The 13,840-nt window shown below is 53.2% G+C and overlaps 6 protein-coding genes across 6 annotated transcripts; 3 read left to right on the forward strand and 3 right to left on the reverse strand.

The window, feature by feature from the left end:
* Window positions 1–50: 50 nt before the first annotated feature.
* Window positions 51–2,212, reverse strand: LAESUDRAFT_672608 (peptidase C1B bleomycin hydrolase). The gene is made up of 8 exons (XM_040905498.1): window positions 1,808–2,212; window positions 1,585–1,746; window positions 1,176–1,535; window positions 1,022–1,124; window positions 828–970; window positions 575–774; window positions 410–512; window positions 51–357 (listed from the first exon to the last, which is right to left on the reverse strand). Exons 1-8 carry the CDS (start codon window positions 2,081–2,083, stop codon window positions 343–345), a joined length of 1,362 nt encoding a protein of 453 aa, XP_040768712.1. The 5' UTR covers window positions 2,084–2,212; the 3' UTR covers window positions 51–342.
* Window positions 2,213–2,405: 193 nt separating this feature from the next.
* On the forward strand, window positions 2,406–2,896 carry LAESUDRAFT_359312 (uncharacterized protein). The gene has a single exon (XM_040902159.1). The coding sequence runs from the start codon at window positions 2,575–2,577 to the stop codon at window positions 2,842–2,844; it is 270 nt and encodes an 89-aa protein (XP_040768713.1). The 5' UTR covers window positions 2,406–2,574; the 3' UTR covers window positions 2,845–2,896.
* A 52-nt stretch (window positions 2,897–2,948) lies between these two features.
* LAESUDRAFT_721391 (RabGAP/TBC) lies at window positions 2,949–5,978 on the forward strand. Its single transcript, XM_040908008.1, has 11 exons — window positions 2,949–3,611; window positions 3,895–3,977; window positions 4,392–4,475; window positions 4,524–4,587; window positions 4,638–4,739; window positions 4,848–4,960; window positions 5,014–5,185; window positions 5,238–5,464; window positions 5,526–5,580; window positions 5,637–5,704; window positions 5,757–5,978. The coding sequence occupies exons 1-11, from the start codon at window positions 3,045–3,047 to the stop codon at window positions 5,848–5,850; spliced, it is 1,629 nt and encodes a 542-aa protein (XP_040768714.1). The 5' UTR covers window positions 2,949–3,044; the 3' UTR covers window positions 5,851–5,978.
* Window positions 5,979–6,944: 966 nt separating this feature from the next.
* LAESUDRAFT_789266 (uncharacterized protein) lies at window positions 6,945–8,130 on the reverse strand. Its single transcript, XM_040913913.1, has 2 exons — window positions 7,398–8,130; window positions 6,945–7,334 (listed from the first exon to the last, which is right to left on the reverse strand). Exon 1 carries the CDS (start codon window positions 7,762–7,764, stop codon window positions 7,420–7,422), a length of 345 nt encoding a protein of 114 aa, XP_040768715.1. The 5' UTR covers window positions 7,765–8,130; the 3' UTR covers window positions 6,945–7,334; window positions 7,398–7,419.
* A 2,066-nt stretch (window positions 8,131–10,196) lies between these two features.
* Window positions 10,197–12,723, forward strand: LAESUDRAFT_643718 (ABC1-domain-containing protein; the record flags this gene model as incomplete). The annotated part of the gene is made up of 12 exons (XM_040903803.1): window positions 10,197–10,473; window positions 10,526–10,669; window positions 10,723–10,759; window positions 10,811–11,030; window positions 11,086–11,149; window positions 11,197–11,352; window positions 11,411–11,584; window positions 11,696–11,919; window positions 11,975–12,222; window positions 12,278–12,314; window positions 12,374–12,510; window positions 12,573–12,723. 12 exons carry the CDS (start codon window positions 10,197–10,199, stop codon window positions 12,721–12,723), a joined length of 1,869 nt encoding a protein of 622 aa, XP_040768716.1.
* Window positions 12,724–12,886: 163 nt separating this feature from the next.
* Window positions 12,887–13,607, reverse strand: LAESUDRAFT_755606 (PC4-domain-containing protein; the record flags this gene model as incomplete). Its single annotated transcript, XM_040912040.1, has 5 exons — window positions 12,887–12,955; window positions 13,015–13,103; window positions 13,162–13,291; window positions 13,343–13,411; window positions 13,470–13,607. The coding sequence occupies 5 exons, from the start codon at window positions 13,605–13,607 to the stop codon at window positions 12,887–12,889; spliced, it is 495 nt and encodes a 164-aa protein (XP_040768717.1).
* Between the last annotated feature and the right edge of the window lie 233 nt (window positions 13,608–13,840).

Here is a 13,840-nt window from a genome sequence, read left to right on the forward strand (position 1 = left end):
GCTGAACGTAGAACGTGGTGAAGCCCTGCAGACACTGGCAGCTGAGACTAGATCTTTACACATTTCTCCGCGGGTCATTTGGACCTGGGCGTGCGGATGCAGCGCCGACTCCAGGGCCCAAGTTGGAGCTGTGCAGTATAGTTATGGATAGTTATAGACGACCAAACGGACTTCTCTACATCTGGAGCGCGCGGACGCAGTTTGATCTTCCACGCAAAGAACACGCGTCGGCAATATCTATAAAATACAGTACACAGCGCATATGAAACAACAGTAATAGCACTGGCCTCCGCAGCGAGGCAACTAGCGATATACATCCCGCAACACCGGCTCTTCCATCGCTCATGCCAGCGCGCCCTGTGAACGCACATAAGCTACAGAACGAGAACACAAGTACGCTCAAACGTACCATAGGGTCCCAGAGAGGCAACAACGTCTTCTTGCCGCTCTCAAACACCTTGACGAGCTCCTTCGGGGCAAGCGCCTTGGGTACGACAACCTGGTACACGAACCTACACCGAAGTCCGCCAATCAGCCGCCCATTGTTAAGTATCATGTCAACGAAGAAGCGTACTGCTCAAACCACTCGTCGGTCATCAGATAGTATCCCTTGTCGCCCGACGTGTCGCCCCACGAGTTCTCGACCTTGTAGCGCACCGGCTTGCCAGCCGCGTCGAGGTGCACGCCCGAGATGACCATCGCATGTGTCATTGCCGATTCGCCAGTGCGCAGGCGGTCTGCCTTCGTGAGCCCGAACTTGATGTCGAATGCGTTCTATGCGTGCGATGCCATGAGTAAAGATACAACAGGCTCGAGCAGGAGCATACCTCGTAGTCGAACATCTTCGTGTCCATGATACCACCCTCGCGCTCGAGGAATTGGCCGACGTCACATCCGAAGAAGACGGGGTGGCCTGCCTTCATCATCTTGACAACCGCGTTCTTCAGGTCGTCAATTTCGGTGTTCACGTCTATCCCACGACCATCAGCATCGATCCCGTAGCTCCCAGTGACACACGCACAGAGCACGTCACGCCCGCCCCAGACGTTACCGAGCTTCTCGACGGAATACAGCTTTTCAAACTCGTTCCGCGGGTCATGGATGAGCGAGAACGAGTCCGCCGGCTGCACGCTCACTCAACAAATAGCAATGAATCGACAGTCGCTCCCACGCACCGCATACTTGTCGCTCGCAAACGTCTTGTAGAACTCCAGCGGCGTGCCCTCCCAGTGCCCTGCCTTCCCGTCCTTGTCATAGTAGTCCCACACGAACCTCTCGCCCAACTTCGGCGGCACGCCGAGCGTGGCGGTCATGATCGTGTACACCTCCTTCATCAGCTCCTCCTTCTTCCCGCGGAGCGTGCGCAGGATCGCGCCCTCGGAAAGCGCCCTGGGCGATGCGCGCAGGGACGCGGCGAGTGAGCGAAGGATGAGCGCGTGCTCGCGGAGCTTGACCTTGAGCAGCTTGTTCAGCGGGCCAGAAAGGGACGAGTGCGTCGACTCGGGATAGACGGCTTGCGGGACGATGCCGTAGTTCTACATCTAGGTGAGTCGTCGTAGACAGTCAGGGATGGAGCGAGCGTACCTCGAGGATGTTTATGACCATGTCCCATTGTCCTCCGTCACTTATGAGATCCGAAGCCGTGTGCACAACTAGCCGGTCGTCGATCGGGCGTTCGGCGTGTAGGATGGAGAGCTCGAGGTAGTAGTTGGCCTTGTTCAACTTGTCCCAGAAGAACAGATACGACTAGTGGGCATCTCGCTCAAACCGCTCATTTCATGGTGAGATCCCGAAAAACATTCCGCACCTGAGAGCACTGGAAGTCATCGAGGTTGAGCTTCTTCATGATATTGTACCGCAGCACGTTCGTGGTCGCGAACAGCCAGCAGCGGCCAGAAGACTTCTGGTTCGTGATCGGCGCCGTCTTGAACTCAAGCTGGGTATTGAACACATGCGTGTCCGCGATCTTCGCGGAGCGGTTCACAAACGTCGTCTGGATGTCGTTGTGGTGCAGGACGGTGCGGACGAGTTGCGCCTTCGGGTGTGAGGAGATAGCTTCCTCCCAGGCGTTGACGTTCGCCATCGACAGTGAGCCATCCGCGGACTTTGCAGACTGGAGGCGCACGGAGGCGAGCGAGTCGGTGAGTTGCTCGACCGCGCCCCGCTTCTCGTCGACGGCGGGGGTGGCAGCGGGTGAAGAAGTGGAGGGAGCGGGCTTGGAGTTGGTGGCACCCATGTTTGATGATGGACGGTGAACGGTTATCGGACAGCGAACAGCTCAGAGGAGGTTATAACTGTCCAGGTACACGAGATAGCTGAGTGACGGCGGCCATATGCGTGCGGGTCACACCCCGCGATAAAGACATGCATTTCAATTGGCCCTCGTTTACGCAGCTAGCTAGCGCATCAGGGCTGCTTACCAGTCAAAGTCAATGGAAAGTCATACGCTGGTCCGTGCAAGGATCTGCCACGACTCATTGGAACGCACGCGGGCGATGAACGAAGTTCAGTATCTCTCGTACGGTTTTGTGGAAGCTGGCAGAGGCACAGAGATCGCGACGGAGGACGATCGTAATGTTACATGCGAGGATACACTGGCTGAAATCTTTCTTTGATCACCGACGAGCAAAAGTTAGGAGCCTGAGTGAGGAGATACATCCGGGTCGTTGCAGCGGCGCGAGAGGAGCATTGACCCAAGACACGAGTGGAGGTTACATGCGGCTTCGCTTCGGAGCACATCTACCCCTGTCCCTAGTTGCTCTCTTAGCCGGTCACCGGCTTCAGGAGCAGCTAGGGACAGGCGCGGCTGGAGAGCAACTAGGGACAGGCATGCCCACTGGCTGAGCAGGTCGTGCGCACACCTCCAGTCACCGAGTCCGTCGCCTCGCGAAAGAGGTCGCGATCGACGCGTTAAATGAAGCGCCACATGCATCAATTCGCCGTCTACACCGGTCGTGTCATCCTGCTCCCCTCTCTCCCTGATCCTCAATCACATCTCCCCAGCAACGAACGCAACAGCCCGCTCCGCTCCCTGACGCCCCGCAATGTCGAGTGATCCCGAGGCGGGCCAGCATCACGACCAACTGCCAGAGACCGAGCCAGAGCCGAGTCCGATCACCACGACAGCATTGTCGCCTTCTCTGGACGCCCTGCTCTCGCCCACAGAGGCTGGCGCACACTTCCCTATGCGCGAGTCCGTCGCTGCCTCCGACGCGACCGACGACGATGCACGTTTCTCGACCGTTGCGCTCACCAGCACCCGCGATAGCTTCAGCTCAATGCGGCTGTCAGTCGGCTCCGATGAGTTCGATGGCGACTCGATAGAGGACAGAAGGAAGACGATTGCCGTGGGCTCTCTGGACCTGAACGCTGCTGCAGGTCTCGTGGGACAGCAAGAGGTGCGGACGCACAAGAAGACTGCTTCCACTTCGACCATCCTGTCTGGACGGTCCATTTCGCTCATGATCGCCGACAGCGATGAGGGTTCCAGGAGAAGCAGCATTGAAGGACAACACATCATACAGGAAAAGTTTGCTCGCAAGCACGACGACTTGGAGGAAGAAGAGAACTCCGTAGATTGGGGTGCGTGGTACTTCCGAGCGGGAATCATCGTGAGCTCACAACCGAGTTGCACGCGCAGACTTCTGGGGAAACGTTGTTACTGGTGAGGCCCTAGTCTGAACAGGCTGCTTTCTCTCCTCGAATGAAACGAAGTCGTTAGACTACCAGAAGTTCGCGGCTGAGCACCCAGAGGAGCTGGCAGCTGCTATCGGGAGCGGGATCCCGAAGACGATACGGGGCATGATCTGGCAGCTAATGTAGTGCGCCTTCAATATGTGGCTTTGAGCTGCTAGAGCCTACCTGATGGACTGCTTTTCCAGGACTGCTTCGAAGGACCCGGAGCTCGAGAGCACGTATTTGCGGCTGCTTAAGGAGATAAGCCCTCACGAGAAGGCCATCACACGAGATCTTGGAAGGTAATTTCTTCTTCTGTTCATAAACCTCGAAAGCAGGGCTAGTGTATGCGTGCACCCAACTTTATGGAGTTGCACCCTACCATGCCTACATAATTTTGGGCGACGCATATTATTTGCGCTCTTCGGTCGGCTTTACATTTCATCCATTCCGATCAAAGGGAATATGTCTAGCTGGCGAGATTCCGTGGTCTATCCTGTTTCCCCACAACGCGCTAGCGAGCGAGGTCTGGACGCGTTCTCAGCCACCCGAACACTTCCGAATATCCGTGCACTGGCTCTTGCGAGTTCTACAGACAATGAACGTACACTAGCGCGGAAGTTTGGAATGCGCTTTAAGATTCGGACTTGACCACTGGAGACTGTCTCTATTCTCGTGGTCCAGTGAGATATTCTAACGTTGCTTTGCGGGCACAGAACATTCCCTCAGCATGCATTCTTCACGGATGGTCGCGGCATCGGCCAGGAAAACCTGTTCAACGTACTCAAAGCCTACTCTCTGTGAGTTCGCATAGACAGCACCGTTACCCGCGTTAACACTCCAGCAAGGTACGATCCGCAAGTTGGATTCTGCCAGGGATTGCCCTTTGTCGCTGCAATATTGCTGTTGTATGTGCGTACGCATACACTTTGTTGGGTGATGTCCTATTGACAACCTTTCAGATGCCGGATGAAGAAGCGTTCTGCCTGCTGGTCAGGCTCATGTACTCGTACGATCTCCGAGGACACTTCCTCCCTGACATGCCCAAGCTGCAACTGAGAATAGTGAGTGCGACGCGGCCTGGCATTGTGTACATTCGCTGACTATATGCATTAGTTTCAGGTTTGCTTTCGTCCGCTTGGCTCACACAAACTCTCATTTTTTGTCTTCAGTTTGAGCGCCTTGTCGAAGAACACGCCCCCGTGTTGCACGTCCACTTCCTGCGGGAACGGATCAAGTCGAGCATGTACTGCTCGCAGTGGTTCATGACCATGTTCAGCACTCGGTAGGCCCTGAATGTTTCAATGAAATTGACCGATTTGCTGAATCTGGCTACAGTTTGCCAATGGACGTGGTTTTCCGAATATACGACAACTGTCTGGCGAGTGGTATCGAGGCACTGTTTTCATTCGGCCTCGCACTGCTGCTGAAAAACGAGACGACCCTGCTCTCGCTCACTTTCGATCAGCTCGTCACGTTCCTTAATAACCAGATTTTCGATGTTTACCAAGTACATTGCGCCACTTTATGTCTTGTGTCGAGCTTATACGTTTCGTGAACAGGTCGTATCCTCGTCATCAACAGAAGGCGGAAGCGATGGAGAAGAAGAGAAGAAGGACGTCAAGTATGATACCGATCAATTCGTGGTGGACGCACTTTCCTTGAAGATCACGTCGTTCATGCTCGATTCGTACGCTCACGAGTATGAAGAGCTCGTCCGGACAAAGAACGCACATGCAATTGAGATGGATGCTCTCCGGAACAGCAATCGTAATCTTTCCGTTCAAGTGTATGCATATATCTCATTGATGGGTTCCGCTCGTCTTGAGTAATGGATGGTTGTGTTGCAGAAAAACCCTGGAGTCAAGTCTCGCGCAGCTCAACACCGAGCATTGCGAACTTCTCGTACGCCCTTGCTTGCCTTCTTTGTCCACGTCGTAGCCCTGATGAATGCCTCGTAGACCGAACTGGTCAGGGCACGCCTTAGGCACGAGGAGCTGGAGTCCGAGCTTGTCAGGTATAAGCTGCTGTACGTCCCTCACGGTGCCTACCCACACTGCAGAGTCTGACTGGAATGTAAGATATGCGGAGGCGATGCACAAAAGTGAAGACGCGATGTCGTCGCACCGGATTTCTCTTGCGGCCAGCAAGAGAGGAAGTGGGAGCACTGGCTGATGGTTACGAGGATCCTTTCGTGCAGTCACATCTGAAGCATTTTTTCTATCATTCATCAGGCATTCGACATGTGTACATTATCATCATTCCCTTAGTCAGGGAACGAATCCATCTAACTAGGTCAGCTGTAAAGGATAGGGCCTCTTCCGACAATCTCGAGCAGTAAAGCGACGCTGTCCAAGGAAGGCTCACTCTGAGGCAGCTGCTCGCGAGCGTCGAGTCTCTCTAGCTCTTACGCTCTATATAGTGGCCGGCACGCCACTGGAAAAGTTATAATAGATATGTTGACAGGAACTTGAGATTGAGGTGTTCTTAATGTTTTGTGATTTTAAACAGGTCTACCTGTCATCTGTGGACACTCCCTTCATTTTCAAAGTCGTCCCGAAGTAGAGTGTGTCCACCACAGCTGAAGTGAGGATGGACCGTGACTCTGGCACTTGACGTGGAGTCCAGTGTCTGCCTGTCGTGACGATGTTAGTGGTTTCACCAGCCCAGCTGAAGGATTTCGCGTGAGTAAATGATTGTGCGGATGAACACACGTATGTGAAGTGCCAATTATTGTCGACCGCAAGAAACCTACGGTATGTTGTCGCGCCGAAGCTCACAGGTTTCACATTTCCCGAAAGTACTACGCGTGCCTCCGGGCAGACCAACACATTTATCCATTGAATCGAGAACAATTCAACGCCGAGCTGGAGCGCAACTCAGGATTAGTCCAAATTCTTTATACTCGTAGGTATCGTGTCGAGCGGCAGTGAAGATTAATTGAGAACCGATGCGAGCTGCACCGTACAAGAAATTGAAGGTGATCACCGTCATACCCATAGCACCTTGACATGTCACATCAATACCCCGTGCAGGTGCAGAGCCACATCACGCCGCTAAGTACCTTCGCTGCCGCCAGCGTACGGCGTGGCCCAACCCTCACTGCAGCACCCACACACGTACGTGCCGTCCGTGACGGCGGTGACGGGCGGCGGCAGTGGGGCGGAATTCCTGCCGCAGCTCCCACGGGCCCCCTTTGACCTGTTATGACATTCAGGCCACTGCTGTGTCCTAGATTCACAGCATTCGGAATGTCATATGTTAGCGAAGCCTTCAGTCTAGCCGCAAAGACGCTCTTCGCCTCCCTCTCCTTCAGAGCGTCGTTGTTTCATGTGCTAGTCAACACGACTTCCACTTCGTGCTCCTGTCTCGGGCACAGGACGAATCGGCTGCCTACTGGCAGGAAGGATTGATTCGGGAGTGGATGGAGAGGCGTGGGCTGCTGGGTTGGTCCGGAGGAAGATGAGAACGTTGTGGCAGTGGCAAATTCGTATGGTGCATCCAGAGTTCGTTGTGACGTTCCAGGAATATTTTGAACTCTAATCATCCCCTCCGGCCGGGTTGATGCGTGTTATGAGCATTCAGTGTGATATCGACATTCGAATTGATATCAGTACTGAGTGAACGGGTGTCGTCGCAAAGTTGGTACAACGTTATTGCTGCCAAAGTTATTAGTCAGCATGTACAAGAATTCTTTATCGACAAATCGTTAATGCTTTCCTCCCGCGCCTGCTGTGTTCACAATTAGTCATGGAATCGCCCTCCATAGAACCCATTCTGCTCGCGCTGCGTGCGCTCCTCCTCCTGTTGTTGCAGTTCGCGGACACGTCTGGCTTCCTGCTCTTCTCGTGACTGCCTTTCGCGCGCATACGCCTCGCTGGTCGTTCGCTGCCGATCAAGCGCAAATATTATGTAGATTCTCGACGCTCGCACTTCGCTCGTCACATCCTGCCCGCGCGCTCGCGACTGATAGTCCATGTATCGCCTGTAAGGTGATCCTGGTGAATTTAGGACTACCACATGTCCCGAGCCGTCTGGTCGCCGGTACGCAACGCCGACTTGACGTGGCCATCTGATTGAGGTTATCATCGATTCCGGTACACCGCGATCACGGTGTATGGGTCCCCCACGGCCGGCGGGACTGCCACGGGAGAATATGTCAGAACGGAAGAAGAACCCCTGGCGTTCAAGAGCAGCCTGGGTTGTCTGCAGACTGACACCGGGAGCACCTGGGGAGGGACGGATGCCGATATGGTCGCAAAGTTCCGCTGCGCTGGTGCCGAGTATGTAAGCGATGGTGACAAAGGCTCAGTTGTTCATCAGCTGGTCGGGGTTCCAGATGTTCGCAGGCAGGCGAGTGGAAGCAAGAGCATTGGCGAGCGTGGTAGATGCGCTTTCCCATGTCTCGTTCGCAATGTTCGTTTGGTTTGCTCCCTCCACGGGAGACCAGTCCATGGGCTCGGATTGCCAGTCGCTAGGCTCCGGTATGTCCGACCAGTCCATAAGCTTATCGCTCATCCTGACTATCGAAGATGAGCCTATTGGCCGAATTAAGCAGAAGATATTGGCTCACTAGTTCCCGATGTGCAAGAGGAGTAATGTTGAAAGACAATGGGGAGGAGGGAGGGGGAAGGGGGGAGAGGGGAAAAGAGGAAGGGAGGGAGAGGGGAAAAGAGGAAGGGAGGGAGACAGAGAGAAGATGAGACTTGTTGGATGACTGAGTCTCCCTGCTAGTTGTGTAGGTGATCGTGTAGAGGATCCTTCGTTGCACCAAGTCAGATTCGAGAGCTGAGGAGATGTACTAGAGATAGGCGGCCCTTTATACGCCTACCTTCGACATCGTCGAGGAATGCGAGATCCATGCAGCCGCATACGGCTTCCCTGCCACATGCTGAACTCTACCATATCGGGCTCCATCTTTGAATGCACTATGAAATTTGCGGCCAGAACATGACCATATTTCAGTCGGTTTAATCATCTTAACTGTCCTCCGTGATCTACATTTTCCCCTTTAGTCCTCTTGGGTCAGGGTAACTCTCTTGTTCCGTGGCTGATATCGCGAGTTACGGATGCAACGCTTCCGCACTAGTAATACCCCTCAGGGAAATCATCTCCTGGACTGTTCCACAGAGAGAAAGGGACTGTTCTCTTATAAGCGCAACCCAGATACTTGCATCCATTAGGAAAGCTCAAGTCGACTTGTGACTCGAGAACCTCTTTTTTGACTTGTTCTTGCTGGTATTGGCTAAGTGCACAACAGGAAGTGTCCAACCCAGAAAACAAAGTTCAAAACAAGAAGGTCCCGAGACGTTCTCGAACTTACTGTCTTTTTTTTTTGTGACGGCAAGCGGATAAAAGTGTCCTAAGCCGGATTTGAGTTTTCCTGATTGCGCGGGACTAGACGTACAATGCAGAGCGCGCCTCCTCCGAGATGACCACTCTGCGCTTCTCTTCGCAGGAAAAGTCCGTTCCTGACACGATTTGAACGCTTCGTCGGGCTGATACGAGTGCCGATCAGGGAGATTGTTGGCCGATAGCGAATTTACAGCGCTTCCGAGGTCAGCTGGCCCTGAGCTGGGTACGTGTCTCCAGGATCGGCGGGAACTAGTGAGAAGTAACTCTGGTTGTAGCGGAAGGCGGCTTCCACATCAAGGCTGAGAAAACTGAACAAGCAAACGGCATGGGAGCCGGAGCGACACGCTGGATGTTGAACGTTCAACACTCAGTGATTAGTGCTCACCCCTCTTTGTTCGCCTGAGGAACAGAACGGATCCACCTGACTAGGTCGGCTGTAAGGGATAGGTCCTGCCCCCAACAATCTCGGGCAGTAAAGCGAGACTGTCCAAGGAGGGTCCATTCTGAGGCGGCTGCTCGCCAGCGTCGAGTCTCTCTAGCTCTTGCGCTCCTGCTCTGCGCTTGTCCTTGAGCTGTTTTCAATGTTTTGTAGCTTTGAATATTCCACCCGCGGATACTCCTTTCATCTTGAATGGTCATCCAGGAACAAAGACGCATCACCAGTCTGCCTGTACAATCTCACGGGTCATCAACCTAGGTTTTTCATGAGTAAATCATTGTGCGGATGAGCAGATATATGTGAAGTGCCATTGTCGACCGTGGAGAAAGTATCAGTACGTTGTCGCGCCGAAGCTTGTAGGGCTCACAGCTCTCGAAAGTACGCGGCGTGCCTCAGGCTTCTCCTCGAGCAGACCAACACATTTGTCCGTTAAATCGAGAGCAATTCAACACCGAGCAGGAGCGCAACTCAAGATTAGTCCCAAACCCTTCGTAGCCATCGTCGCGAGCGCCAGTGAACATTAATTGCGAACGATGCGAGCTGCACAAGAGACTGAAGGCGATCACGCTGGGATAGCATGTACAAGCTTTGATCGCGGATTTGATGCAACGATCGACTGCCTCCCGCATCCCCAACGTCGAGGAATACGCGTCGTTCGACCACCAACGCTGCAGGTGCACGACTTTGCTTCACCCTCATGCTCTCATAACTGTGCTGGATGCTCTCTATGTTTTCCCTTGCACGGAAACGCCTCCAAGCTCAATACCTCTTTCACCCAGCACCTCGAGTAGCTGCTCGAAGACTGCAGCCACACGTCCTCAAGAGCTGCCGTTGTCAATCTACTAATGTTGCACCGGAGCGGCCGCGTCTGCCACGGCCAAAAGCATGGTTTATCTGCTCAGCGACCCTGCTAGTGCTCTCTGGTGCAAGCTATGTTGCATACAAGCGATACCAGCCGTTTCGTCATACCATTCTGGCGGTTGTGCGATGTTCTAGAGTGGCAAGTGCGTACCGCGACTGAAGACCAGTCATCTCTTCTCAATAAAATCATGTAAGCAGAGGCGGCTGTTCTTGGAGCAACAGACTACAAAATCATGCTCTCAAAAACGTATGACTCGAACGAGGCACTCCAGGAAGCATACTCGCAGTGTCACAGGCGCAGCGCTGAGAGAGTCCTGAAGGCATTACTGGCGAATGGCGGTGAGCATTTTGTGCCCTGTTTTGTATTAGTAAATGTGACGCGCGACACAAAGGCATCTTCATCAAGCTCGGCCAGCATATTGCATCACTGTTAGTGGCCAGATCCCTCCGGTCCACTTGACTTGTTTAACGAGGGCATAGTGTAGTGCTTCCCATAGAGTGGACAAGTACAATGCGGCCACTCCAGGATAAATGCGAACCGACCCCGTACGAGGGAGTTGAGAAGCTGTTCCTGACCGACATGCACCGTCCGCTATCCGACTATTTCGATGACTTCGACCCTATTCCGATAGGCGTGGCGAGCTTAGCTCAAGTGCATGTTGCGCGGTGGAAGGAGACGGGGGAGAGCGTCGCTGTAAAGGTTGGTTCATGGAATCATCCGTTGATGTCTGGCAATGAAGGAATGGGTCGATTAGCTCCAACATCCGCACCTCGAGGAATTCTGTGAGATTGACATGGAGATGGTCGAGGTCTCCTTAGGTAAGTCTCGTATCTTTGCGCGCGTCGCTGTGCTCATACCGATAAAGGATGGATAAAGCACTGGTTTCCCGACTTTGAGTTCACCTGGTTAGGCGAGGAAATGCGAGAGAACCTGCCCAAAGAAATGGACTTCATGCATGAGGCGTACAACGGATTACGGGCCACGGACGATTTCAGGGGTATCCGGACATCATTGTACATTCGTGAGTAAATCATACGTTCACTTCGGTCACTTCTGGCCGTCTTGATGGGCTCGATCAGCCAGGGTGCTTCGCGCAGAGAAGAGAGTGCTCGTGATGGAGTATATCCAAGGAGGACGCGTCGATGACTTGGAGTACCTGGCAGATCACGACATCGACAGAAACAAGGTCGCACTTGAACTTGCGAGGATATTCGGACAAATGGTGCACCTGAATGGGTGGTTCCATGCGGTTGGTAGTGTATATCCTATTCATAACGGTTTGCTGATGGTTAAATACTGCGTATAGGACCCACATCCAGGTGATTGTTGTTTCATCATTCATGACACGACGATAACTCACAGAGGGCGCACAGGAAACTTGCTTATCCGTCCGGCGCCATCAACTTCGAAGTCACCATACAACTTCGAGATCGTCCTTCTCGATCATGGATTGTACTTTGATCTCGACAACGAGCTGCGGATCAACTATAGCAAGTTCTGGCTGGCGTTGATTGCCCCTGCCACACCGCAGACCATAGCAGACCGCAGGAAGTACGCGAAGTTGGTGGGCAACATCGACGATGACCTAGTGAGAGGAGCCTTTCTGTTCCATATGCGACCCTCGTATTGAGCAGTATGCGCAGTATCCCGTATTTGAGGCTGCTCTCACGGGCAGAGCAACTCTGGAAAACGAGGTTAAGGAATCTACTGACGACGGCGGTTTCAAGCGCGCCTCCAGCATCATCGACCTCAGCATTCAGACGGAAGCGGAAATGGAGGCCATCCGGAGCGCTGTGGTTCAGAAGGAGGGATTGCTGCTCTCTGTGTTCGACGTGCTTAGGAGGGTGCCGCGACGGGTGCTAATGGTCTTGAAGCTGAACGACTTAACGAGGTAAGCACATATCATGCTTCGTGAAGGCCAGTGATCACATATTCGTTCTACGTAGGAGTTTGGACCGGGCACTCGCGACGACTCACTCAAATGTCAGTGGAGAAAAAGTCTACTTTGAATACGCTTCGCCTGACGAGATGCATACTTTGAGATCCGAGTCTTCCTGGTGACTGCCAAGTACTGCACACGAGCTGTCTGGGAGGACAGCCGCAGACGGCTTATCCTGCAGATGCGCGAGAAAGGTCTGATGTCACTACCCTTGTTGTACGACTATTTCCGGGGCTGGTGGTACGTCGATAATGCTGCTATCCATCTCGTTCTGTTGCTGAAGATGCTACCGCGGCTTACAGGGGCTACCAGAAAATGTATCGCTCGCTGGTACTTGCAGAGACGTGGATGGATCTAGAGGCATATTTGATCAAGACGAAGGCGTGGGTATGGGGCCTGTTCGCCGTCGGGGGGCTGCAGGGAGCGCACCTGGCGGCGGCTGGGCTCGCTTAGAATGTATCGTCTGGACGCTACATTTGCGCTTAAATGCTGCTAAGCCCTGATATGCATACCTCAGATACATAATACAATAGTACAGTGAACATCATACATGCGGTGTACGGAGCAGTAAACAAGAAAGATCACAGAACGGAACTAAGTGTGGTACAACCTTTCATCACTTCATTCTTTTGACCTGAGTGAAAAGTTTGTCGATCGCTTCGCTACTGTTCTTCAGTTTCTCCCACTGGGAGTGCGCGATCGCAATTTAGTGAAGGAACAGCGAGAATGGTTACAAGGACAGACCTGCTCCCACTGCAGAGTGACACCTTTCTTGCCGGGTTTCTCGTCGCATTCCGGTCCAAAATACTCTCTGATGTCGAGAAATATCAAGCCTGGAAAAATGAACTTGCTGGGAGAAGCATTCCCATCGAAGAAGTGCAGAGACTGTACCCTTGAATGTACTAACGGTGGCGCGTCGCTTTTTACCCAAGTCGATGTATTTCTCGCCTTCGTCATTGGCCTTGATGACAATACCGTCGTCGTCGTCGTCTTCATGAGCTTTCGAGATGGACGACCTCGCCTGCTATTCATGCCAGTCAGTGTCGGCGGAGTAGGCACTCTAGAAGCATACCTTTCTCTTTTTTGTTACCGGCTCGTCATCCTCCTCATCGTCACTGATATCTCTTTTCTTTGACTTTCCCTTCAAGTGAAACGCATCAATACCGGACTGAGTCTTGGTAATAGCCGGCATTGCGCACCGTGGATGCCTTGGATAGCTTGGACAACTTCTTGTGCTTCATGGGAGGCTCATCCTCAACGTTGTCCTGGGAGAACTCGGCCTCCTCTTCCTCCTCCTCCTCCTCCTCTCTGATCGTGTATGCTCTGCGCTTAGGCATGGTGGAGTAGAATACAACAAGAGGCGTGCACCGAGACGCGTCAAGCAGGACCGTGGAGACGCGTTTTGTCGCGTCCTGCCGCGTGAAGAAACACACTGAGGTACCCGAACCAAATCGTCTATACGCTGAGAACGTTGCCAATCGTAGTCGCAAGGACATAAAACACGTACAGTCCGCCCGAAAACCAAGACTCGAACGAGTTGAGGCACTGAAATTCGAAGCTGGCTACTATT

The sequence above is a fragment of the Laetiporus sulphureus genome (assembly GCF_001632365.1).
Source record: "Laetiporus sulphureus 93-53 unplaced genomic scaffold LAESUscaffold_4, whole genome shotgun sequence".
Classification (NCBI taxonomy): domain Eukaryota; kingdom Fungi; phylum Basidiomycota; class Agaricomycetes; order Polyporales; family Laetiporaceae; genus Laetiporus; species Laetiporus sulphureus.